The 26851-nt window shown below is 37.0% G+C and overlaps 1 protein-coding gene across 20 annotated transcripts in view; it reads right to left on the bottom strand.

Annotated features, from left to right (window-relative positions):
- DCAF6 (DDB1 and CUL4 associated factor 6) overlaps positions 1-26851 on the bottom strand; it is a 142034-nt gene that overhangs the window by 77329 nt on the left and 37854 nt on the right. For all 20 annotated transcript variants that reach the window (XR_012419202.1, XR_012419194.1, XM_074004441.1 and 17 more), the window contains exons 4-7: positions 23119-23304; positions 9895-10008; positions 6283-6418; positions 3957-4171 (exon numbers count right to left, since the gene is read on the bottom strand). Coding sequence is in view for 18 of the 20 variants with exons in the window: in XM_005539888.5 (XP_005539945.3) it covers positions 3957-4171; positions 6283-6418; positions 9895-10008; positions 23119-23304 (651 nt within the window). In the remaining 2 variants the exon portion in view is untranslated. The remainder of the gene's footprint in view (positions 1-3956; positions 4172-6282; positions 6419-9894; positions 10009-23118; positions 23305-26851) is intronic.

The following is a 26851-nucleotide window of genomic DNA, read 5'->3' as shown; positions in this document are numbered from 1 at the left end:
CAGGTACTATTACAGGTATTGGAAAAGAACAATGGACAAAACACACAAAAAAAATCCCCAATGTCACAGAATTTACAGCCCGATGGAACAAACACCACATGAAATAAAAAAGCAAAATATACATAGGAAGTTATTGTTATGGAGAGAAATAAAGTAGAAAAGGGGAAAGGTAGTATCAGTTAAAGTCTGTGATTTTTAAATAGGATAGTGAAGTAGAGTTTCACCAAGAAGGTTATGTAAGCAAAGACCTGAAATACAAGGGAATCAAAAATCCAGGTATCCAGGGAAGAGCATTTCAGGCAGACTAACTGCAAAATCCTAAAATAGAGTCATGCTTGGCCTGAGTTACTAAGCAAGTAGATGTGGTCAGAGCAAAGAAGAGAACAGTAGAAGTAATAATTAGGACCACATAGTATAAGATCTTGAAGCCACCATAAGGACTTCAGTTTTGCTTTAAGTCAGATAGGGAGCCACTTAGAATGTTGACGAGAAAAGTGGCATGATTTAACTTATGTTTCTAAGGATCACTTTGAATGCTGTATAGCTATAGGGCTGTAGGAAGTGAAAGCAGGCAGACTGGTTAGAAAGCTAGCAAAATCAAGTATAAAGGGGGACAGGTCTTGCCAGAGATGCTGACAGCTCGGATTCAGGGTGGTAATGTAGCAGGGTGGTGGTAAGCAGTAGTCAGATCTGGAGTATATTTTTAGGCACAAGCTATGAGGCCCAGAAGAAAATGAAAGAAAGAATTCAACAAAGAAGCCCAATAATAGGTAGGGCAGGTGGTAAACTGTCAAAAATAAGAAAAGAGATATGATAAAAAGAAAACAGGATACAAAAATAAGGGAAAACAGGAAGTACAAAAAAAATTAAGACAAAAGAATGAACCAAAGAAAGAAGGGGGAAAAAATGAAAGAAATTATTAGAGGTGGTAAGGAAATAGAAAGGCCTCCACAAATTGAGAAAATGCAAAAATATTATGGAAACATAAAACAAAATCATACAATAAACTTTTATTCGTGCTTTAAAACCTTCCTCAGGCTTTACTAATGTTCCCGATTAAGATCAATTACTCCCTACTTTGTTCTACTTATACAGAACATAGTCCTTATACATAATTCTATATTAAGTTTTACATATTTATTTACTTGTATCTCTACTTCTACTAAGCTGTGAATTCCTTGAGTAAGAGGTCATGTCTTTGTCTCATCATCCTTCATTTTCCAAAGTTTAGTTGAGGACCTGGTGTATAGTAGGCACCCAATAAATATTTGGTGAGTTGAGTTTGTCCGAACACTATCAGCAAAGTTTTATTACAAATAAGACAGGTTATTAATTTCTTCTATGCATACCTCTGAATTGTTTGGTTTGTTATAATACGGTTTTTTTTTTTTTTTTTTCCTGAGACTGACTTTCCCTCCTGTCGCCCAGGCTGGAATGCAGTGGCACGATCTCGGCTCACTGAAATCTCCTTCTCCAGGGTTCCAGGGATTCTCTTGCCTCAAACTCCCAAGTAGCTGGGATTACAGGCACCCACCACCAAGCCTGGCTAATTTTTGTATTTTTAGTAGAGACAGGGTTTCACCATGTTGGCCGGGCTGGTCTCAAACTCCTGACCTCAGGTGATCCACCCACCTCAGCCTCCCAAAGTGTTGGGATTATAGGCTTGAGCCACTGGGCCCAGCCAATAAGCATAATTTAAATCCACTTTCAGCATTATTTTTCTTAATTTAGTTAATGCAATAAACAAGACCAAGGAAAAGGCTCCCAGGAAAAAAAAAAAATGTTCATGACTCAGTCTCATTCACTCTGATTATATAAATATCTTTTGGCTAAGTATTCTATGGTATCAAAACTAGCTGGCCCACTTAAAATATCTATGGACTTCCAACTCTCATTATGTAACAATCACAGTATGACTATAACTACTTACCCATGTATTTCAAGGGGAAATTTATACAGCAGTAACAAAATGACAGAGCAGATTTCATGTTTTCAACCAGAATAAACTCAAAAATCATTTTATTAGCCATCATACCCTTCTTCATCAATTTCCTAATTCAAATAAATACATTCCAATGATAAAAATCTCAAAGTCTATTTATAAAGTAATACTGATTTCTCTTCTAATTTTACAGCCCTCTATACCTGAAATTATGAGGAATGAATATAGTTTTGTATCTCGTAGGAATTCCAAAATCACTGTTATTAGTAACGTTTAAAATGTATTAATAGGCATTGAGCCAATACCAAAAAGTCACTGAAAATAAAAATCAATGGTTAATTTCAAAAGACTTTTACAAGTCAAAGTTCAGAGTGAATAAACACAGAACATTATAAAATAAAAAAGCCAAAATGAAAAACATATTGACGAAAGAAGCTTAACAGGTTAGACATTTTTCTACAGTTGTATACCGTCAGATACCTTATTTCTACTTTTCCCCTTTTATAAATAATAAATTCATTATCTTTTAGTAGTTTTGTGAAAGTAATTCATTCACCTACTTTTTAATATATACAACTACTTTAACTTATCTTTTTCCCACTTATATTTATTTTATAAAATATACCTAGGGTTAATGTTATAAATCACTAGTATGTAACTGTGAAAGTGGCACAATTGGGAGAGAAAGGGATTGCTGTCCATATACGAAGAGTAAATGGTAGTAAGTAAAAATTCTATTGATCCATGGACATACACATTTAGTCTCTCGGAAATTTATCATCATATTTTCTATTATTTTAATTGCCTTTTCTGCAAGTGTTAGAACTGTTGATCTTTCTTGCTGCTGCTGTACATCTACAAAGTTAAGATAAACATTTTGCTATCAAGTATATTCTCTTTAAAAAAAATTAAAAATACTTTTTTCTAAAGCCTTATCCCTAATAATTCACTATTGAATACTTTAGAAATAGTATTTAGAATACCAATAATAAATCAGTAATTTATTATTACTAATACATTAAGTATAGATGCTAGTAATTATTAGTTATTACTAATTATAATACAAATTATAATATAAATATAAATTTTATAAAAATTATAAAAATAGTAATGACTATTTTTGTCATTACTACTTAGAAATTAGTAGTAACTGGCCGGGCGCGGTGGCTCAAGCCTGTAATCCCAGCACTTTGGGAGGCCGAGACGGGCGGATCACGAGGTCAGGAGATCGAGACCATCCTGGCTGACACAGTGAAACCCCGTCTCTACTAAAAAATACAAAAAAACTAGCCGGGCGAGGTGGCGGGCGCCTGTAGTCCCAGCTACTCGGGAGGCTGAGGCAGGAGAATGGCGTGAACCCGGGAGGCGGAGCTTGCAGCGAGCCAAGATCACGCCACTGCACTCCAGCCTGGGCGGCAGAGCGAGACTCTGTCTCAAAAAAAAAAAAAAAAAAAAAAAAAAAAAAAAAAAAGAAATTAGTAGTAACTAAATAATAATAGTAATTAGTAATAACTGATAATTTATTAGCTTCTATTCTTTCAAGTATGTCCATGTTTTTTGTTTTCTGAACTGTAAGTGCCTTGAAAATTAATGTTTTTTTTTTTTCTTTTTGGCCTTTAGGCCCCAAGAGTCACTGAATTTTTTCTGAATTTAAATAAAGGACATGGCGTTTTTTTCTTTTCCTTTTTTTTTTTTTTTTTTTTTTTGAGATGGAGTTTCACTCTTGTTGCCCAGGCTGGAGTGCAACGGCGCGATCTCAGCTCACCACAACCTCCACCTCCAGGGTTCAAGCAATTCTCCTGCCTCAGCCTCCTGAGTAGCTGGGATTACAGCCATGTGCCACCACGCCCAGCTAATTTTGTATTTTTAGTAGAGACAGGGTTTCTCCATGTTGGTTAGGTTGGTCACGAACTCCCAACCTCAGGTGATCCACGCGCCTCAGCCTCCAAAGTGCCGGGATTACAGGCGTGAGCCACCGCGCCCGGCCAAAGGACACGGCTTTGAGTAAACCTACCTCTTCTCTTCTCTCTTCTGCAGAAGGAGTTTTAAGTTCTCGTGCTGTATCATCTTTCGGGTCGAAAAGATATATGTAATCTGAAGAGTAACTAACGAGAATCTCTTGACCATCTTCACTGTAACACAGAGATGTCACTCTGCAGGACTTATTATTAAGATGGGAAGGAATAAAACGGGCAACCATTCCAGTAGTCCCTCGACCTGCATAATTTCCTAAATAAGAAACAAGAAGTTATTTAAAATTAATGTTTTAAAGAAAAACATTTTTTAAAACTCTTAATCTGAATTATTACATATGTGACTTAAAGTAGCAACATAAATAAAAGCCATCACGTTTATTTCTAGTAGAGGTTCTTTTTCTGTAGTCAGATTTTGTAACAAAACAAAAAAGAATATGATATAAAGGTAACATCTCTACAAAAAAAATTCATGATTGTCTAGAATTCCAGATTACATACGCTTTGTTGAAATGAGTTAATTAAGGAAAATGATTTATAAATACAGTCACATGAAGTCATCTTCCAAAAGTTTGCCCCAAATTAAGATAGTAAAGTTTTACAAAAAACTGATAACTTATTAGCATACTACATAAATTAGTATGCAATGTATGCAATATCCTTAAGATGATACAACTTTTACTTTTTAAAAAAATTTCTGGGCCGGGCGCGGTGGCTCAAGCCTGTAATCCCAGCACTTTGGGAGGCCGAGACGGGCGGATCACGAGGTCAGGAGATCGAGACCATCCTGGCTAACCCGGTGAAACCCCGTCTCTACTAAAACATACAAAAAACTAGCCGGGCGAGATGGCGGGCGCCTGTAGTCCCAGTCCTGAGGCAGGAGAATGGCGTAAACCCGGAAAGCGGAGCTTGTAGTGAGCTGAGATCCGGCCACTGCACTCCAGCCTGGGTGACAGAGCGAGACTCCGTCTCAAAAAAAAAAAAAAAAAAAAATTCTGATTGCCACGAAATTTGCCTGTTATATAGTACAGAGTTAAGAATGCTATTCCAATTTTAATTAACTCTGGTACTCAATGCAATATAATAGGTGTACAACTGGCACTTTGTGCCCTGGGGGCCCAGAAATGCTAAATTCTAAGAATCCCACAAAGCTGTATAACCTTGCACAATGAAGTCTTATCATGCTCAAAATGTCAATTGTGTCCACCTGTTGAGAAACAATAATTAAGCCTATGATTCCATATTATATTACTACTGTTTCCCCTAAATGTACATATCCAAATAGACTGGACTCCTCAATTATTATTAGATATGTGACTTAATGTAGCAATATAAATAAAAGCTATCGCAGTTTCAAAAAGAAAGATCTCATCTGGCATTCTCATCCCAATAATCTATGCACATCTTTACTGACATTGTTGGCTTCTTCCCAAGTCCACCTTTATTTTTAACAATATAAAATATGTGAATATATGAATGTGCATTCGGGGTGTGTGTGTGTGTGTGTGTGTGTGTGTGTGTGTGTGTGTGTGTAATCCTGGCCTTCCTTTACTGAAAATATGTGAATGGAAGTTGACTTCTAATTGGTTATTTCAGAAGTACTTTGATCCTACAGTGAGTGAAGGGAAAGAGCACTGGTTTATATTAGATTCAAATTCATTATTAATAGCACTTTAAGGTAATAGCAGCATTATTAATAGCACTATAAGGTAAGAAGGAATAAATATATGCTACATATTAATACATACCCAAGTCACTATTCTAAACAGAATGTGACCTTTACAGATGTAGTTAGTTACAATGAGGTAACTAATCGAGGGCCCACCTCACCCTAACTGGATTAAGGGTGGGCCCAAATCCAATATGACTAGTGCCCTAAGAGGAAAATGTAAACGCAGACACACATGGGGAGAATGGCATGTAAAGACAGTGGCAGAGATTAGAGTGATTCATCTATACCAAGGGGATGCCAAGGATTGGCAGCAACCACCACAAGCTAGGGGAGATTGTGGAACAGAACCTCCGGTAGAAACCAATCATAAGACATCCTGATTTCAGACATTGAGCCTCCAGAAATTTAAGAGAATAAATTTCTGTTGCTTTAAGATACCCAGTTTGTGGTCATTTGTTATGGCAGTCCTGCCAAACTAATACATCAAATGTTACAACTTTTTAAAGTTAAACTACAAAAGTATCATCCCAAAGGGTCATAAACACTTGGTGAAATGTTATTTTTTTATAATAATCCATACTAAACAAATACTATTTTCTGAAATTTTATAACAAGAAATTTTAAAACTGAAGATGTCATAAAGATTTACTCTTTGAACTGACAGTCCTATATTTTCCCTAATATTATCTTCTTACCTGTAGCTCTTGTGCCCAGCATTCGCCGATCATATATTCGTACTGAACTATCAGAACAACCAACAGCAAGGTAATATGGTATTGGTGGGCAAATAGCAACAGATGTGGCAGCACGTCGACAGTTAATTAAAATATCCTATAAAACATAACATAATACCAATTACATACAGCTATACAGCAGAAGTGAAATTATACTTACAACATTTTCTCATTAGTAATTAGAATAACCATTCTCAGAATTCCTAATTCAGTCAAGAATGACAATGAGCGGAAAAACAATATGGCTTTCTTTTAACTTTTTTTCAGATTTCTACTAGAAATTATTTCTAATACATTCAGCCTATGTGAAATCAAAATAAATATACTCAATCAATATTTCTAAGAAAGATACTCTTTTCTTTATAGTTGGCCATACAACTCCAAAACTGATAGATTTCTACCACAATATTGTATACTTTCCTTATAAGCCAATCAAAATAAGAAAAAATATGAAAATACTAAACTTAATTAAAATATGGATTTTAAAAATGATCAGTATTTGAGCAATTAAATACATTCTAAAAAGGAAAAAATAAAAATTACTTTCAAATATAAGACTGAAAATACTGAGTAATTATACTAGATCAGCACCAGCTACAAAAAGATGGTAATAAGCCAAGAAACTCATATTTATGTGACCACAATTAAAACTCTTTCCAAACTAGCTACATTTCATACAATGTTATAATACAATTTGAATTATTTCTCAGAAATGCCTGTTAAGTATTCTCATACTCATGAATAATGAACATCTTTAGAAATGTAAAAAATTCAAAATTACCTATATAATGTATCACTAAGTCATTAGTACCATTAGAAATGCCTGCTATTATTGGCCCACTTGACAGTAAAGACGGAGTTATAACCTACCTATGACAAATCTCTCATACTGTCTATGATAACTATTATTTATATAGTATTCATATTTTTTTCTCTTTTTGAGACATTTCTTGCTCTGTTGCCCAGGCTTACAGTGGTGTGATCACAGCTCACTGTAACCTCAGACTCTTGAGGTCAAGTGATCCTCCTGTCTCAGCCTCTCGAGTGGCTAGGACTACAGGTGTACACCACCATACCGGGCTAATTTTTAAAAATTTTTTTGTACAAATAGGGTCTCACTATGTTGCCCAGGCTTATTCATAATATTTTAAATGTAACCATTGCTATTAAAATAGAGCAAAAAATTAACTTTTACATTTTATACTTTTTTTTACTTATAAAACCTTTCTCCTTAACCAGCTCAAAAATAAAGTACACATATAAATACAAACCCTGCAAAAGACAGGTCTTACTATAATGTTATTACTTATCTCTGTAGAATAATTAGAAAATGTAAGAGCTAGTACCCCAAACATATATCCTGAAGGCACTCTGTTGATTCCATACTGTTTTCTCTAATGACTCTCACTGCTCATTCTTCTCAGCAATTTTTTATTTTTATTTTTTCAGATGGAGTCTTGCTCTGTCGCCAGGTTGGAGTGCAGTGCAACCTCCGCCTCCCAGGTTCAAGCGATTCTCCTGCCTCAGCCTCCTGAGTAGCTAGGATTACAGGCATGTGCCACCACGCCCAGCTAATTTATTTTGTATTTTTAGTAGAGACGGGGTTTCTCCATGTTGGTCAAGCTGGTCTCGAACTCCTAACCTCAGGTGATCTGCCCGCCTCAGCCTCCCAAAGTGCTGGGATTACAGGCGTGAGCCACAGCGCCCAGCCCCCAGTAATGTTTTTAAGTCAATTTAACCTTATACTTTATTCAATTACTAATTTTAGAACATTACTCTCATTATATAGAATTCATTAACCAAATGCCTTTCATAATTCTAAGTTTTTTGTAGTTAAGCATTACTCTAGTTACCAGTTTTTCTTTATACTCTCTGCTTCATTTCACTTTTATACGTAAAGGAAAAGTTTTACTAAGGAAAGAGTGCTTTCACGTCTTATCAGACTTGTTTTCGTATTTTCCTGGGGTTTTTGTTTAGAAAAGCACAACTGAATCTTACTACACTGAAACACTAAAATAGCTTTAGAGAGTTTGCAATAAAAAAATTTAGTACACTTACTCTAAGGAACAGGTATATCAAACACCTCTAATAACCTGATATTTAAACTTAGAGTTTAGTTCAAAGTTTCCCTATTTGCTTATGTGTCTATATACAAATACATAACAAAAAAACTGATTAAACTGTATGTTTAAAGGTTTTTTGGTTTTGTTTTGTTTGAGATGGAGTCTCGCACTGTCACCCGAGCTGGAGTGCAGTGGTGTGATCTCGGCTCACGGCAACCTCCGCCTCCCAGGATCAAGGAATTCTCCTTCCTCAGCCTCCCGAGTAGCTGGGATTACAGGCACCTGTCACCACACCCAGCTAATTTTTTGTATTTTTAGTAGAGACGGGGTTTCACTATGTTGACCAGGCTGATCTCGAACTCCTCACCTTGTGATCCACCTGCCTCAGCCTTCCAAAGTGCTGGGATTATAGGCTTGAGCCACCACACCCAGCCTAAAGGTTTTTCAATTTCTACTTTTTGTTTTCTTTTATTTCTCTGTTTCAAATATATAAAATAATCTTTTCACCCTAAAGCATGTTAACCAGTTGGTAACTGGTTTAGTTAGCAAGCACTTAACCTGATTAATAGTAATTTTTTTTTTTTTTGCAACTTTCAGTAAAAATATTTTTTGAATAGTACTTTCTTATTTCATTTCCTACTTCAAAATGATCCAAGGAAAAACTACTGTGCTCTAAATAATGTATGTCAGGAAAAATCACTTGGAATTACTTGTCTGGGGTCAAAAGACTGAATGATTTCTCAGGCCTTTATAAGTTTAAAATAGTATTAAAAGTCAAACATGGTGGCTCATGCCTAGGAGTTTGACACCACTAGCCTGGGCAACATGGCAAGACCTCATATCTACTACAAATCAAAAGAAATTAGTTGGGCATAGTGGCACACACCCGTAGTCCCAGCTACTCAGAAGGCTAAAGCAGGAAGATTACTTGAGCCCAGAAGATTGAGGCTGCAGTAAGCTAGGATTTCACCACTGCACTCCGGCCTGAGATGACAAGTAGTATTAAAGCATAAAAAACTGATAGTAGAGATATTATCTTTAGGAAAGTGAGCTAAATTTGAACAAACATGTTGATAGCATGGTATCTTATTACTTCTTTTTTAAAAAGATAACATGTAATTACGGTTTAAAAGGAGAAAAAGAGACAATAAACTACCACAAGCTTTTATAACTGCTATTTAGCAAGTCGAAGTTGTTTCCATGAGTAAATGAGATATATTGATATAAATTCTTCAGATTTTTATAATATTAGAGAGTACATACTGAACAATTATTTGAATTTTCATAAATATATTTTAAATGTACAATTAAAATATAAGTTCCCCAACTTCAATATTAACATTTTACATTTTTCAATTTCTGATTATAAAAATATATGCTTATTAAATATTTTAGCAAAACAAAAATTTAAAAATTTACCCATAACCTTACCATCCACATAACTTACTGTCCAATTTTAATTATAACCTTAATTTTTTCTGCATCATTTGTATAAAAATTTAATTCTTACATCTTTACAATCTTCTTTTGTGCAGCTAGTTTTGATGCGTGTATCAAACCACCTAACAGTTCCATCTTCACCACAAGAGAGAAAAGTGTAAGGGTCATTGGGTACAGTCATAATCTGAAGATGAAAAGAAAAGTGCAGATAATCACACTGAACATTTAAACAGATGATTCTGAAAAATATTCCTACTATTTCATAAAATGATTAAGGTAAAGGTTACAAAAACCATGCATTTTGGTTATTCATGACTTACCCATACTATGATTCAGAATGGTACAATACAGATAGAAATAGATAAGAAGTAACTGTTGAATTAATAGGATTCAGGACTTTGAAGATTAGCATTAACTTAACTTCAGATAAAAAGTTATTTGAAGTTATAAACTTCTAACAACCAGGGAAGAATGATTCTCCCCTAGGCAGCTTGTTTAAACTATTCAAAGCTTAATTTTTTTATGTTTTATCTATGTAAATTTATAACTGTATAATAAATACGTAAGCAAATTTTCTTCTCTGGTAATGTTTAAGAAAACTGTGGCATGCTGAAACGATTTAAGTGCATAACTCACCTCTCAGAAAAATTTTAATTGTGGTAATGGTTACACAACATGAATATACTTAATGTCAATGAAATGTACTCTCGAAACAAGTTTAAATGTCAAACTTTATACATATTTTACTATAATAATAACCTTTTTTAAAGAAGTACAATATTTTAGATATGCCTGTATCCACTTCTAATTTAGCAATGACAGTACTGTAAGTTGAGGCTGTCTATAAACCCTGCCTCAGTAAGTTCCTCTCTCCCTATGTCCCAAAGACCCAGTACTGGTCTGTAGCCTGTTAGAAAGTGAGTGGCAAAGCAGGTAGTGAGCAGCAGGTGAGCGAGCATTACCACCTGAGCTCCACCTCCTGTAGGATCAGCGATGGCATTAGATTCTCATAGGAGTGTGGACCCTATGGTGAAGTGTTTCTCAAAGGTTATGCACTCCTTATGAGAAGCTAATGCCTGGTGATCTGAGGTAGAACAGTTTTAAACCCAAAACCACCCCCACTCCATGTCCATGGAAAAACTGTCTCCTGTGAAACCAGTTCCTGGTGCCTCCGCTATAATGGTTTTCTGTATACAATATTCCTATGTTTGAAACACTGTGTATATGAAAGGTGTTCAAACTCAGCCATCAAGGAACTATAAATTACCACCACAAAGATATACAACTATACCATACCAGAATGGCCAAAATGAAAGAGACTTATAACATCAACTGTTGATGAGGATGTGGAGTAACGGAACACATTTCTGACAGGAGTATAAAATGGAACAATCGCAATGGAAAACTATGAATCAATAGCTATTAAAGCTGATCATATGCTTCCCCTATAACCCAGCAATTCCACTAAAAATAAATGCCTGCATGGGGCACGTAAAAACATGCACTAGAATTTTCATAGCAGCACTATTGATATTAGCCAAATACTTGAAACAACCCAAATATCCAACAACAAACTAGGATTAGATTGTTATCTATTCCTAAAATAAAGTACTAAATCATTAGTAATAATGAACAAATCATTACTATTCCCAGCAACATAAATGAATCTCACAAACCTTCTGTGTGAAAAAAGCCAGACACAAAAGAGAAGGCACAGTATGATTCCAATTTTTATAAAATCGTAAAAAAGCCCAAACTAACCTGTACTTTTAAGAGCCTAGAAAGTGGTAAACCCTTTGAAGGGATACACAGGACTTATTGGGGCTGTTTCTTGTTCTAGATGCTGAGTTCACATGTATTTTACTTTGTGAAAATTAACCAAGTTGCACAAATATACGGTGCCAGCACTTTTCGGTAGGTGTTTTATACTTTTAAAAAATTTACTTGGAAAACTTTTGTCTTAAAAGGTTTATTATCATTGTGGTAAGCAGAATAATGGTAGCCCAAAGATATCTACATCCTATTTGTTAGAACCTACGAATACTTTCCCTTAGATTGCAAAAGGGATTTTCTAGATGTGGTTGATGAAGGATTGTGACCATAAGGAGATTATCCTAAAATTATCCACAGAGGCCCAATATAATTTCAAGGGTCTTACTGAGCAAAACAAGGCAGGAGAGTCAGAGTCAGAGAAGGAGATAAGATGAGGGAAAAAGTTAGAGAGAAAAAGAGATCTGAAGATGCTATGTTGCTAGGTTTGAAGATGGAGGAAGGGGACTTGCTCCAAGGAATGCAAGTAGCCTCCAGAAACTGGAAAAGGCAAGACCAGAAGAAATATACACCTGCCAACACTTCGATTTTAGCCTAGTACAACTTATTTCAGACTTCTGACTTCCAGAACAGTAAGACAATAAATTTGTTACTTTAAGCCACGCCCCCCACATATATATTTATATATATTTATGTATATACACACACACATATACTACATACACATATACAAGACATGGTTTGGTTGTGATCCCACCCAAACCTTATCTTGAATTGCCACATGTTGTGGGAGGGATCTGGTGGGAGGTAATAACTGAATCATGGGGGCAGGTCTTTCCCATGCTGTTTTCGTGATGGTGAGTAAGTCTCACAAGATCTGATGGTTTTTAAAATGGGAGTTTCCCCACACAAGCTCTCTTGTCCGCTCTCATGTGAGACACACTTTCCACCTTCCACCATGATTGTGAGGCCTCCCAGGCACGCAGAACTGTAAGTTCAATAAACTTTCTTTTGTAAACTGCCCAGTCTCAGGTATGCCTTTGTTAGCAGCATGAAAACGAACTAATACAATATATACTTTTAATTTACTGAACTACAATATATCAATGTCCTTTGCTTCAATTGAACCAATTTTTTTTTTTTTTTCTGAGACGGAGTCTCGCTCTGTCGCCCAGGCTGGAGTGCAGTGGCCGGATCTCAGCTCACTGCAAGCTCCGCCTCCCGGGTTCACGCCATTCTCCTGCCTCAGCCTCCCGAGTAGCTGGGACTACAGGCGTCTGCCACATCACCCGGTTAAATTTTTGTATTTTTTAGTAGAGACGGGGTTTCACCGTGTTAGCCAGGATGGTCTCGATCTCCTGACCTCGTGATCCACCCGTCTCGGCCTCCCAAAGTGCTGGGATTACAGGCTTGAGCCACCGCGCAATTGAACCAATTTTGCAACGAACACAGAATAACAAGATTTATACCCTGCAAAAAATATATAAAAAGTATATTCAACCTAAATAAGTATACACTTCAAGGAAAATGAGAATTTTTACTCATTTCATATTTGTGAAAATGTAACTAGTATTCCATCTAATCAAGTCAGCAGTGTTAATTTACTTATGAAACTATTTCATCAGTAAGAAATATTTATGTAATTTATTGACTTAGCTTTGATGACTTTATTAAGTAAAATGGTCACTTTTGCTTTGTATACTACTGTCTACAAATGAAATTATTGGAAGCATACATTTTCAAGGATATTTATTTTTAAAAACCAGAATACTGAACTTGTTAATCAAATTAATTAATGAACTATGAGCTGTATGCACTCACACTGCTATTATAAAATTAAATTATTAAAACACACATCTATTTCTTATAGTTAATGCCCTTATAAGTTATGTTCAGAAATCTGAATCATTTAGGAACCTTTCCTCACAATTTAACCTTCCTCAAGAAGGAGGGGAAAGTATAAGAATGTTACAAAAGAAACACTTCTGCAATGGCTGAATAAGACCTCTGAAAATATACTTTTTCATAAAAGCACTGAGAACACTACAAAATTTCAAAATCAACTTTTTTAGAACTGTGAAAATTAACCAAGGGATTAGAACAATCCAAGAAACATTTATTCAAGACAAATAACTGAATCTCAAAGAATAGTGCGCTTTGAGCCACTTTAACTTGTGATATTTTCCTTAAGTCAATGGCAGCCTTGCGACTATGGTAGTTGTAAAAAACAGTAACTTCGCAGCCACTGAAAGTCACAAAACAAGTTTGGAACTCCCCCATATGCCCTATCCTCAAAGACTTATCACAATTTAATCTGTCCTTAAGTTCCCTGGAAAAGCTGCCTTTTAAGGGCTTACATGAATTTGGCCATATTCAACCCTATCCTGAGGGTGTTTGTCAAAAATAATCAACAGCAATGATTTAACATCACAGTTGCTTGAGGCAGTAATACTAGGTGAGGCAAACAAGAAGCTGACCAGAAAAAATTAAAAGTAAAAAACAAGAATTAGACATTAATAGCAGAATTTGAACAGCAACAAAGTATTTCTGGGAATTTATAAATTATGCACATGTATAAGGACGTGCATATGTCAAAGAAGGACCCAAGAAGGCCCTACTCTAACAACCCTGGCTGACCTTGAGGCTCTGAACAAGCAAGAAGTGAAAGCTAAGGCAGAGTTGTAAATTTCCAGGGCACCTGAAGGCAACCCAAACACACAGACCCCTTTGACAAAGACTGGCAGGCTTACTGGTTCAAGGCATTTAAAGAAATGTCTATCTAATCCTTAGGTGATGACTAAGCTAACCAAGCACAGACTACAGTGCCTACACCTGAAAAAGGATATAGATTTAACAGAATTAGTCTAGGAAAATCACTAAACAAACAGCAATGAAAACAACAAACAGCAACAATGTTTTTCCATTTATTCCATGCTCACGGATTGGAAGAATCAGTATCATTAAAATGACCATTCAGCCCAATACAACCCACAGATTCAATGCTATTCCTATCAAACTACTAACATCGTTTTTCACAGAATTAGAAAAAACTATTCTAAAATTCACATGGAACCAAAAAAGAGCCTGAATAGCCAAAGCAATCTTAAGCAAAAAGCACAAAGCCAGAGGTATCACATTACTTGACTTCAAACTATACTTTAAGGCTATAGTAACCAAAACAGCATAGTACTGGTACAAAAACAGACACACAGACAGACCAAAGAAACAGAATAGAGAACCCAGAAATAAAGCCACACACCTACAGTCATCTGATCTTCAACAAAGTTGACAAAAATAAGCAATGGGGAAAGGACTCCCTATTAAATAAATGGTGTTGGGATCACTGGCCAGCCATATGTAGAAGAACGAAATTGGACCCCCCTACATTTCACCATATATAAAAATTAACTCAAGATGGATTCCAGATTTAAATGTAAGACCTCAAACTATAAGAATCCTAAAAGAAAATACAGAAAACACCATTCTAGACATTGGCCTTGGGAAAGAAATTATGACTAGGTCCTCAAAAGCCATTGTAACAAAAACAAAAATTGACAAGTGGGACCTAATTAAACTAAAAAGTTCTGCACAGCAAAAGAAACTATCAACAAAGTAAACCGACAACCTAAAGAATGAAAGAAAATATTTGCAAACTATGCACTCGACAAAGGTCTAATATCCAGAATCTACAAAAAACTTAAAAAATTTCAGGCCTGTAATCCCAGCACTTTGGGAGGCTGAGGCGGACGGATCATGAGGTCAGGAGATAGAGACTATCCTGGCTGACACGGTGAAATCCCATCTCTACTAAAAATACAAAACATTAGCTGGGCATGGTTACACGCGCCTATAGTCCCAACTACTCGGGAGGCTGAGGCAGGAGAATCGTTTGAACGTGGGAAGTGGAGGTTGCAGTGAGCCGAGCCGAGATCACACCACTGCACTCCAGCCTGGCGATGAAGCAAGACTCCGTCTCAGAAAAAAAAAAAAAAAAAAAGAACTTAAAAAATTAAACAAGCAAAAACCAAATAAGCCCCTTAAAAAATTAGCAAAATAAACAGACGCTTCGCCAAAGACATACAAGGAGTCAACAAACACAAAACAAAATGTTCCACATCCACTAATCTCAGAGAAATGCAAATCAAAACCACAATGAGATACCATCTCATATGAGTGCGAATGGCTATTATTAAAAAGTCAAGAAACAAAAGTTGCTGGTGAGGCTGCAGAGAAAAAGGAATACTTATATACACTTGGTGTGAAGGTAAATTAGTTCAGCCACTATGGAAAACAATTTGGAGATTTCTCAAAGAACTTAGAATGACCATTCAACCCAGCAATCCCAATCCTGGGTATACATCCAAAAGAAAACAAATTGTTCTACCAAAAAGACACATGCAATCACATGTTCATCTCAGCACTATTCACAATAGCAAAGACATGGAATCAACCTATGTGCCTATCAATGGTGGACTGAATGAAGCAAACGTGGTACATACACATAGAACACTATGCAGTCACACAAAAGAATGAAATCATGTCCTTTGCATCAACTAAGATGCAGCTGGAGGCCATTATCCTAAGCAAATTAACACAGGAAAAGGAAATCAAATACAACGCATTCTCACTTATAAGTAGGAACTACACATTGGGTACCTGTGGACATAAAGATGGCAACAACAGAAACTGTGAACTAGTAGAGTGGGGAGGGAGAAAGGGAAGGAAGGGGTGAAACACTAACTACTGGGTACTATGCTCAGTTCCTGGGTAATGAGATCATTTGTATCCCAAACCTCAGCATCATGCAATATACCTATGAAACAAACCTGCACATGTACCCCTCGAATCTAAAATAAAAGTTGAGGGAAAAAATGAATCCATAAAGTAAGAAAAAAGCTACTGGGCAAACTGGTTATCTACATGCAAAATAATGAAGTTGGGTCCTTACCCTACATATGCACAAATTATTTCAAAATGGATTAAAGATCTAAACCTACAAACTGAAAGTATAAAACTCCTAGAAGAAAACACGGGGGAGGCCAGGAGCGGTGGCTCCTGCCTTATAAGCCCAGCACTTCGGAGGCGGAGATGGGCAGATTGCCTGAGCTCAGGAGTTCGAGACGAGACTGGGCAACACGGTGAAACCCCATCTCTACTAAAATACAAAAAATTAGCTGGGCGTGGTGGCGTGTGCCTGTAATCCCAGCTACTCAGGAGGCTGAGGCAGGAGAATTGCTTGAACCTGGGAGGCAGAGGTTGCAATGAGCTGAGATTGTACCACTGCACTCCAGGTAACAGAGCGAGACTCCGTCTCAAAAAAAAGGTAAGAAAACATGGGAGAGAAGCTTCATGACATCGGATTTCACAATGATTTATGAGATATAACAACAAAATCACAGTTAACAAAGCAATAACAAACAAGTGGAACTACATCAAACTTAACAGGGTAAAAAGGTAATCTATGGAACGGGTGAAAATATTTGTGAACCATGTATCTGACAAAGGGTTAATACTCAGAATATATAAAGAATCCTATATTAACAACAAAAAATAATGCAGTTAAAAAATAAGCAAAGGAGATTTCTCCAAAGAAGATATACAGATGGCCAAGAAGCATATGAAAAGAACCTCAACTTCACTAATCTTTGGAGAAATGAAACTCTCAACCATAGTAAGATAAAACTTCAAGTCCACTGGAATGCCCACTAAAAAAAAAATAGTAAGTGTTGGCAAGGAAACAGAGAAACTGGCACCCTGCACACAGCTGGTAGGCATGTAAAATAGCGGAGCTGCTATGGAAAATAGTATGGCAGGTCTCCAAAAATTTAAAAATGGAATTACCATATGATCCAGCAATCTCTGCTTCTGGGTATAGATCCAAAAAAAAACTGGAAATGGGATCTTGAAGAGATATTTGCACACTCATGTTCACTGCAGCATTATTCACGATAGCCAAGGAATAGAAGCAACCTAAATATCCACCACTAGATGAATTTAATTAATTAATTGTTTATTTTTGAGATGGAGTCTCACTCTGTCGCCCGGCTGGAGTACAGTGGCGCGATCTCAGCTCACTGCAACCTCTGCCTCCTGTGTTCAAGTGATTCTCCCACCTCAGCCTCCCAAGTAACTGGGACTACAGGCATGTGCCACCACACCCAGCTAATTTTTGCATTTTTAGGAGAGACAGGGTTTTACCATGTTGGCCAGGATGGTCTCGATCTCTTGACCTCGTGATCCGCCCTCCTCCACCACACCTGACCTATTTATTTATTTTGAGACACAGTCTCGCTGTGTCACCCAGGCTGGAGTGCAATGGCATGATCTCGGCTCACTGCATCCTCCACCTCTTGGTTTCAAGTGATTCTCCTGCCTCAGACTCCCGAGTAGCTAGGACTACAGGCACCTGCCACCACACCTGGCTAATTTTTGTAGTTTCAACAGAGGTGGGGTTTCGTCATGTTGTCCAGGCTGGTCTTGAACTCCTAACCTCAAGTGATCTGCCCACCTTGGCCTCCCAAAGTGCTGGGATCACAGGCATGAGCCACAGCACCCAGCCTAGATAAATGAATAAAGAAAATGTGGTATATACATACAATGGAATCTTCTCCTGCCTTGAAAAGGAAATAAATTCTGACATATGCTACAATATGATCATGCTAAGTGAAATAAGTCAGACATCAAAAGTCAAATACTGCATAATTACAATTATATGAGGTATCTAAAATAGTCAAATTCTTAGAAATAGAAAGTAGAATGATGGTTGCCAGAGACTAGGATAAGGAAGAATGGGGGATTGTTGATAGATGCAGAGTATCTATCAACCAGTTTTGAAAAAAAAAATTCTATGCTGATTAAAGTTTGTATATGTATTTGGCAAAAATCACCTTGGGTAAATGAGTCTATCATGTTAAAATGGCCTGTCTTTTGTTTGTGTGCTGTTTTGGATTTTGATTTAATTTTCTAAAAAATAAATTATGTTAACACAGAAAATTTCATATGGGGTAAAAAAAAAAAAAAAAAAAAAGTTGACTCAAGTCATGCTGTAACAAAAGTCAAATCCAGATAGATGATAGATCTAAATGTTAAAGACAAAGCAATGAAATTAAAGTAGAAGAATATCTTCATAACTCTGGGATAGGAAAAGATTTCTTTTTTTTTTTTTTTTTTTTTTTTTTTTTTTTTTTTTTTTTTTTTGAGACGGAGTCTCGCTCTGTCACCCAGGCTGGAGTGCAGTGGCCGGATCTCAGCTCACTGCAAGCTCCGCCTCCCGGGTTCACGCCATTCTCCGGCCTCAGCCTCCCAAGTAGCTGGGACTACAGGCGCCCGCCACCTCGCCCGGCTAGTTTTTTTTTTTGTATTTCTTAATAGAGACGGGGTTTCACCGTGTTAGCCAGGATGGTCTCGATCTCCTGACCTCGTGATCCGCCCGTCTCGGCCTCCCAAAGTGCTGGGATTACAGGCTTGAGCCACCGCGCCCGGCCGGAAAAGATTTCTTAATCAGGATAAAAAAGGCACTAATCACAAAGGAGCAGACCAATATACTAGACAACATTAAATACTTTTCTTCATCAAAAGACACCATTTTAGGCTGAAATCCCAGCACTTTAGGAGGCAGAAGCAGGAGGATCGCTTGAGCCCATGAGTTCTAGACCAGCCTGGGTAAGATGGTAAGGCCCCATCTCTACAAACAATTTTTAAAAACTTACCCAGGTGCAGTAGTGCATGCCTGTAGTCCCAGCTATTTGGGAGGCAAGACGATTCCTTGAACCCAGGAGTTTGAGGCAGCTGGGGGCTATAATCATGCCACTGCCCTCCAGCCTGGGTGACAAAGTGAGACCGCATCTCTCAAAACAAACAAAACCCCTCACCATTAGGAGAGTGAAAATACAACCACAGAATAGGAAAAGATAGGCTCATATGCAGAAGATATTACAAAAAAAAAAAAAAAAACTCCTATAATAACAAGACAGACAACCCAACAGAAAAAAATAGGCAAGAGATTTGACTACACATTTCATAAGAGTACATCCAAATAACCAACAAACATATGAAAAGATGCTCAGCCTCAGCAGTATCAGCACAGAAAGGCAAATGGAAACCAATTAAGATGATACTATACATCCACCAAAGTAGAGCTGAAAATACCAACTGTTGGCAAAAATGAGAAGCAACAGGACCTCTTACATGCTGTTGGTGGGAATGTAAGTTGTTACTACACTTTGGAAAACTATTTGGCATTATCTCTAAAACAACCAAACATATATTCTACGACCCAGCAATTTTACCACTAAGTATACACCCAAACAAATGTGTGCATTTGTGTACTGAAAGACATGTAAAAGAATGTTCTCCAAACTTCCATCAGCATAGAACAGATAAATCAATTGTGGCATATTCATATAATGGAATACTATACAGCAATAAAATGGACAAATTATAGTTGCAAGAAACATGCATGAATTTCACAAATGAGTTAAGATTTTGCTCAGCAAAAGAAGCCAGATACAAAAACAACAACAAAGACACAAAAAGCCATGAAGTATGCTTCCATTTATATAATGTTCAAAAAACAGAAAACTCCAGAGTGTTAGGACTCAGGATAAAAGGAGCTTCAGGATACTTAATGTGCTAGGTGGTAGTTACATGAATAGATTTGCTTTGTGATAATTCACTAAGCCATATACTTAGGATTTATGTACTTTTCCTATATGTTCTGTACTTCAATTTAAAAATTTTTAAATAGTGAATGGAATAAGGTCTAATAAGCAGGTCTGATATGGCTAATCAGAATTTCCCCAGACTACAAAAAAAAATAGAATAATGAAGTAGTAAACCAAAGACCTACTGACTGAAAATTTCCTATATTTTTCAAGATGCCAATTGCTCACATCAAGAACATCAACAAATCCCAAGTATAAATATAAAAAACAATCCACATCGAGACACACTGTTGTGACATAAAATTTAAAAAAAAAAAAACGGCAAAGAAAAACAAAATTAAAAGTAGTTGAGGAAAAGAAAGAGGTTACCTATAGAGGAACCACAATTAGACTGATGTCTGACTTTGCAACTTCAACAATGGAAGTCAGAATATAATGGAGAATATAATCACCTGAAATAGAATAACTAACAAATGAAGTCCATACCCAGCAAAACTACCTTTGAAGAACTGGCATTAAAAAAAAAAAAAAGACATTTTTCACAAAGGAAAGAAAAGGAAGAAAGGAAAGAATGAATGAAGGAAAGAAAAGGAAACTGAAATTGTTTTCTATCAACAAACTCTCATTTAAAAAAAAAACTGCGGGCCGGCACAGTGGTTCACGTCTGTAATCCCAGCACTTTGAGAGGCCGAGGCGGGCAGATCACCTGAGGTCGGGAGTTTGAGACCAGCCTGGCCAACATGGAGAAACCCCATCTCTCCTAAAAAAAAAAATACAAAATTAGCCAGGAGTGGCGGTATGCGCCTGTAATCCCAGCTACTCAGGAGGCTGACAGGAGAATTACTTGAACCTGGGAGGCAGAGGTTGCAGTGAGCCAAGATCATGCCACCACACTACAGCCTGGGCAACAAGAACGAAACTTCGTCTCAAAAAAAAAAAAACAAAAAAAACAAAGAAAAGAAAAACTGCTAAAGGATGTACCTTCAGTACAAAATAATACCACACAGAAAATGTGTGATGGGAAGAAGGAAAGGTAAGCCAAAGGTATTAGTAAATATGCAGGTAAATCTAAATAAACAACAAACACCAACAGTAAACCAATAATATCTAATTCATGAGAGAAAACAGAATATAACTAAATCCTGCACAATCTAATCATATAAAACTGAACAAGGTATGTTCCAAGTTCCTTTATTCAGGAGAAGCGTAGAAATATTTACTGATGTTTGGCTTTGTTCAATATTCTTGTGAAAGTAGCTGGGGTAACCTCCGGAATAACAAAAATGAATGTCTATCTTACAAGCAAGAAACAGAAACACAATGGACAAAAAGTAAAATACTCAAGTAACTCGAAAGGTAGACTTTATTTCTGTTTTTTATTTTTGAGACAAATTCTCACTCTGTCGCCCAGGTTGGAGTACAGTGGCGCAGTCTTGGCTTGCTGCAACCTCTGTCTCCTGGGTTGTTCAAGCAATTCTCGAGCCTCGGCCTCCCAAGTAGCTGGGATTACAGGCGTGCACCACCATGCCCAGCTGATTTTTGTACTTTTAGTAGAGACAGGGTTTCACCAAACTGGCCAGGCTGGTCTCAAATTCCTGGCCTCAAGTGATCCGCCTGCCTCAGCCTCCCAAAGTGCTCAGATTACAGGTGTGAGCCACCACATCTGGCCTCAAAAGGTGGACTTTGAAAAGGAGAGGAAGGTTAATAAAGATTGGAAACTTTTTTTAAAAAGTAGAAAACATAGAATAGGGGATAGAAACAAATCCAAATATATCAGTACTCACAATAAACGTAAATTCATAAATCTCCAGTAAAACCCCAAAACTGTGAGACTGGATAAGAAAATAAAATCTAGCCATATACTACTCATATAAGTACAAACAAAAACATGAGGACATAAAAGAACTGGAATTCAAATGATGGAAAAAATACACCAGTTTAACACAAAAAAATGGGAAACCTATCAATAATTTAATACAAAAAAATGACATGCAAGTATTTCAAAAGAGCACTCTGGAGGCTGGTACAGTGGCTCACAGCTATAACCTTGGCACTGTGAGAGGCCCAGGTGGAAGGACTGTATGAGCTCAGGAGTTGGAGACCAGCCCTGGCAACACAGCAAAACCCTGTCTCAACAACAACAACAACAACAACAACAACAAAATTAAATTAGTTGGGCATGGGGACATACGCCTATAGTCCCAGCTACTCAAGAGGCTGAGGTATTGCTTGAGCCTGGGAGTTTGAAGCTACAGACAGTCATGGTCATGCTACTGCACTCCAGTGTGAGTAACAGTGTGACCTTGTATCATAAATAAAAGAGCACTCAGTTGTGCAAGCATTTTTTCTGAACCAAATAAAGTACTATAATTGAGTCTTAAATTTATTCCACCTTATTCATTCAGCTCAGGTCTTAAGCTCATTAATATCCTTTAGGAATCTGATTCTTCTGTCTACCATACTAGAGTCCCTTCTATCATACAAAAATGTGATAAGCTACTTTACACAAGCGAGTGATTGTTTAAAAGGGTAAAGCCTAGTACAGAGTCATGCAGCACAGTAACAGAGGTATCTTTAAAGGTAAACATCTGTTTGCTTACAGCATGGTTGCTCAAGCAATTACAAACCCATCTTAGAGTACTATTACTTGCATCTTATTTCTTAACTTTATCCAGAAGCCTATCAAGATACATTTTCTCAAATGCTCTGCTGACACCTAGATATTGTCAATAATTTACATGCAACAAATATGCACACACACACATCTGTACATGTACACACAGGCATCTACACATGCATGAACACTTAATCAAAAATACACACACTTACATATATATCATATAATCATAATAATACCATACCTCATAAGTAGTTCCATAATGGCACGTAAATTGGCATTGTCTGTTGGTTTCTGCATCTTGCTCAACATTGGTATAAAATATTACTCCATCTCCAGAGCAGGATACAATCTGTTTATCATTTGTGCAAGGTAAGAACTTTGCACTAAATATGTTTGCTCGGTGCCCTGAACGAATTGTTGTCAAAACCTAAAACACATAGAGAAAGCAGTTAATGGTAACTTATTTCCTAGAAATATTCCTTTTTAATATAATCATAGCCAGTAATATATTCTCATTAACATTATCATCTTAGTGAAAGATTATCACTAGACTGCAAGCTATTATAATTTTAAAAAATCAGAACCCCATATATTTCTTTTGCTCCTGTGAGATGTGAATAAGATGGAGTACCATCAACAGGAACAGTGTCATGAAAATACAACATGCATATTTCCATTTATTTAGTTTATCTGACTCACTCATAAAATCTCAGTAAATAACAAAGAACTACTTTGGCTGACTTTTGAAATTTACTGTATGCTAAATGATTAAGTTATTCCCTTTCAGGATGACAAAACAATAAACTGAATTTTAATGATTTTCATAAAATCAAAGTAATGAAATGGTACAGATAAGACGCAGCAAAAGTTCCTACTTGGTTTTTTGTCCTTGTGATAGTTTGCTGAGAATGATGGTTTCCAGCTTCATCCATGTTCCTACAAAGGACATAAACTCAGCCCTTTTTATGGCTGCATAGTATTCCATGGTGTGGATGTGCCACATTTTCTTAATTCAGTCTGTCACTGATGGACATTTGGGTTGGTCCCAAGTCTTTGCTATTGTGAAGAGTGCCACAATAAACATACATGTGCATGTGTCTTTGTAGCAGCATGATTTATAATCCTTTGGGTATATACCCAGTAATGGGATGGCTGGGTCAAATGGTATTTCTAGTTCTAGATCCTTAAGGAATCGTCACACTGTCTTTCACAAATGTTGAACTAGTCTACAGTCCCATCAACAGTGTAAAAGTGTTCCTATTTCTCCACATCCTCTCCAGCACGTGTTGTTTCCTGACTTTTTAATGACTGCCATTCTAACTGGTGTGAGATGGTATCTCATTGTGGTTTTGATTTGCATTTCTCTGATGGCCAGTGATGATGAGCATTTTTTCATGTGTCTATTGGCTGCATAAATGTCTTCTTTTGAGAAGTGTCTGTTCATATCATTTGCCCACTTTTTGATGGGGCTGTCTGTTTTTTTCTTGTAAATTTGTTTGAGTTCTTTGTAGACTTTGGATATTAGTCCTTTGTCAGATGAGCAGATTGCAAAAATTTTCTCCCATTCTGTAGGTTGCCTGTTCCCTCTGACGGTGGCTTCTTTTGCTGTGCAGAAGCTCTTTAGTTTAATTAGACTCTTGTCAATTCTGGCTTCTGATGCCATTGCTTTTGGTGTTTTAGACATGAAGTCCTTGCCCATGCCTATATCCTGAATGGTATTGCCTAAGTTTTCTTCTAGGATTTTATGGTTTTAGGTCTAACATTAAAGTCCTTAATCCCTCTTGAATTAATTTTTGTATAAGGTGTAAGGAAGGAATCCAGTTTCAGCTTTCTACATATGGCTAGCCACTTTTCCCAGTACCATGTATTAAATAGGGAATCCTTTCCCTATTTCTTGTTTTTGTCAGGTTTGTCAAAGATCAGATGATTGTAGATGTGTGGTATTATTTCTGAGGGCTCTGTTCTTTTCTGTTGGTCTACATCTCTGTTTTGGTACCAGTACCATGCTGTTGTGGTTACTGTAGCCTTACAGTATAGTTTGAAGTCAGGCAGCATGATGCCTCCAGCTTTGTTCTTTTGCTTAGGATTGCCTTGGCAATGAGGGCTCTTTTTTGGTTCCATATGAACTTTAAAGTAGTTTTTTCCAATTCTGTAAAGGAAGTCATTGGTAGCTTGATGGGGATGGCATTGAATCTATAAATTATCTTGGGCAGTATGGCCATTTTCACGATATTGATTCTTCCTATCCATGAGCATGGAATGTTCTTCCATTTGTTTGTGTCCTCTTTTATTTTGTTGAGCAGTGGTTTGTAGTTCTCCTTGAAGAGGTCCTTCACATCCCTTGTAAGTTGGATTCCTAGGTATTTTATTCTCTTTGAAGCAATTGTGAATAGGAGTTCACTCATGATTTGACTCTCTGTCTGTCTGTTATTGGTGTAGAGGAATGTTTGTGATTTTTGCACACTGATTTTGTATCCTGAGACTTTGCTGAAGTTGCTTATCAGCTTAAGGAGATTTTGGGCTGAGATGATGGGGATTTCTAAATATACAATCACATCATCTGCAAATGGGGACAATCTGACTTCCTCTTTTCCTAATTGAATACCCTTTCTTTCTTTCTCCTGCCTGATTGCCCTGGCCAGAACTTCCAACATTATGTTGAATAGGAGTGGTGAGAGAGGGCATCCCTGTCTTGTGCCGGTTTTCAAAGGGAATGCTTCCAGGTTTTGCCCATTCAGTATGATATTGGCTGTGGGTCTGTCACAAATAGCTCTCATTATTTTGAGATACGTCCCATCAATACCTAATCTATTGAGAGTTTTTAGCGTGAAGGGCTGTTGAATTTTGTCAAAGGCCTTTTCTGCATCTACTGAGCTAATCATGTGGTTTTCGTCTTTGGTTCTGTTTATATGCTGGATTACGTTTATTGATTTGCGTATGTTGAACCAGCCTTGCATCCCAGAGATGAAGCCCACTTGATCATGGTGGATAAGCTTTTTGATGTGCTGCTAGATTTGGTTTGCCAGTATTTTATTGAGGATTTTTGCATCAATGTTCATCAGGGATATTGGTCTAAAATTCTCTTCTTTTGTTGTGTCTCTGCAGCCTTTGGTATCAGGATGATGTTGGCCTCATAAAATGAGTTAGGGAGGATTCCTTCTTTTTCTGTTGATTGGAATAGTTTCAGAAGGAATGGTACCAGCTCCTCCTTGTACCATTGGTAGAATTCGGCTATGAATCATCTGGTCGTGGACTTTTTTGGTTGGTAGCCTATTAATTATTGCCTCAATTTCACAGCCTGTTATTGGTCTATTCAGGGATTCAACTTCTTCCTGGTTTAGTCTTGGGAGGGTGTGTGTGTCCAGGAATTTATCCGTTTCTTCTAGATTTTCTAGTTTATTTGCGTAAAGGTGTTTATAGTATTCTTTGATGGTAGTTTGTATTTTCTGTGAGATCAGTGGTGATATCCCCTTTATCATTTTTTATTGTATCTATTTGATTCTTCTCTCTTCTTCATTAGTCTTGCTAGCGGTCTATCAATTTTGTTGATCTTTTCAAAAAACCACCTCCTGGATTCATTGATTTTTTGAAGGGTTTTTTGTGTCTCTATCTCCTTCAGTTCTGCTCTGATCTTAGTTATTTCTTGCCTTCTGCTAGCTTTTGAATGTGTTCCCTCTTGCTTCTCTAGTTCTTTTAATTGTGATGTCTGGGGGGTCAATTTCCTGCTTTCTCTTGTGGGCATTTAGTGCTATAAATTTCCCTCTACACACTGCTTTAAATGTGTCCTAGAGATTCTCGTATGTTGTGTCTTTGTTTTCATTGGTTTCAAAGAACATCTTTATTTCTGCCTTCATTTTGTTAAGTACCCAGTAGTCATTCAGGAGCAGGTTGTTCAGTTTCCATATAGTGAGCGGTTTTGAGTGAGTTCCTTAATCCTGAGTTCTAGTTTGATTGCACTGCGGTCTGAGAGACAG

The sequence above is a fragment of the Macaca fascicularis genome, chromosome 1 (assembly GCF_037993035.2).
Source record: "Macaca fascicularis isolate 582-1 chromosome 1, T2T-MFA8v1.1".
NCBI classification, from domain to species: domain Eukaryota; kingdom Metazoa; phylum Chordata; class Mammalia; order Primates; family Cercopithecidae; genus Macaca; species Macaca fascicularis.
This window is presented reverse-complemented; position numbering and strand designations above follow the sequence as displayed.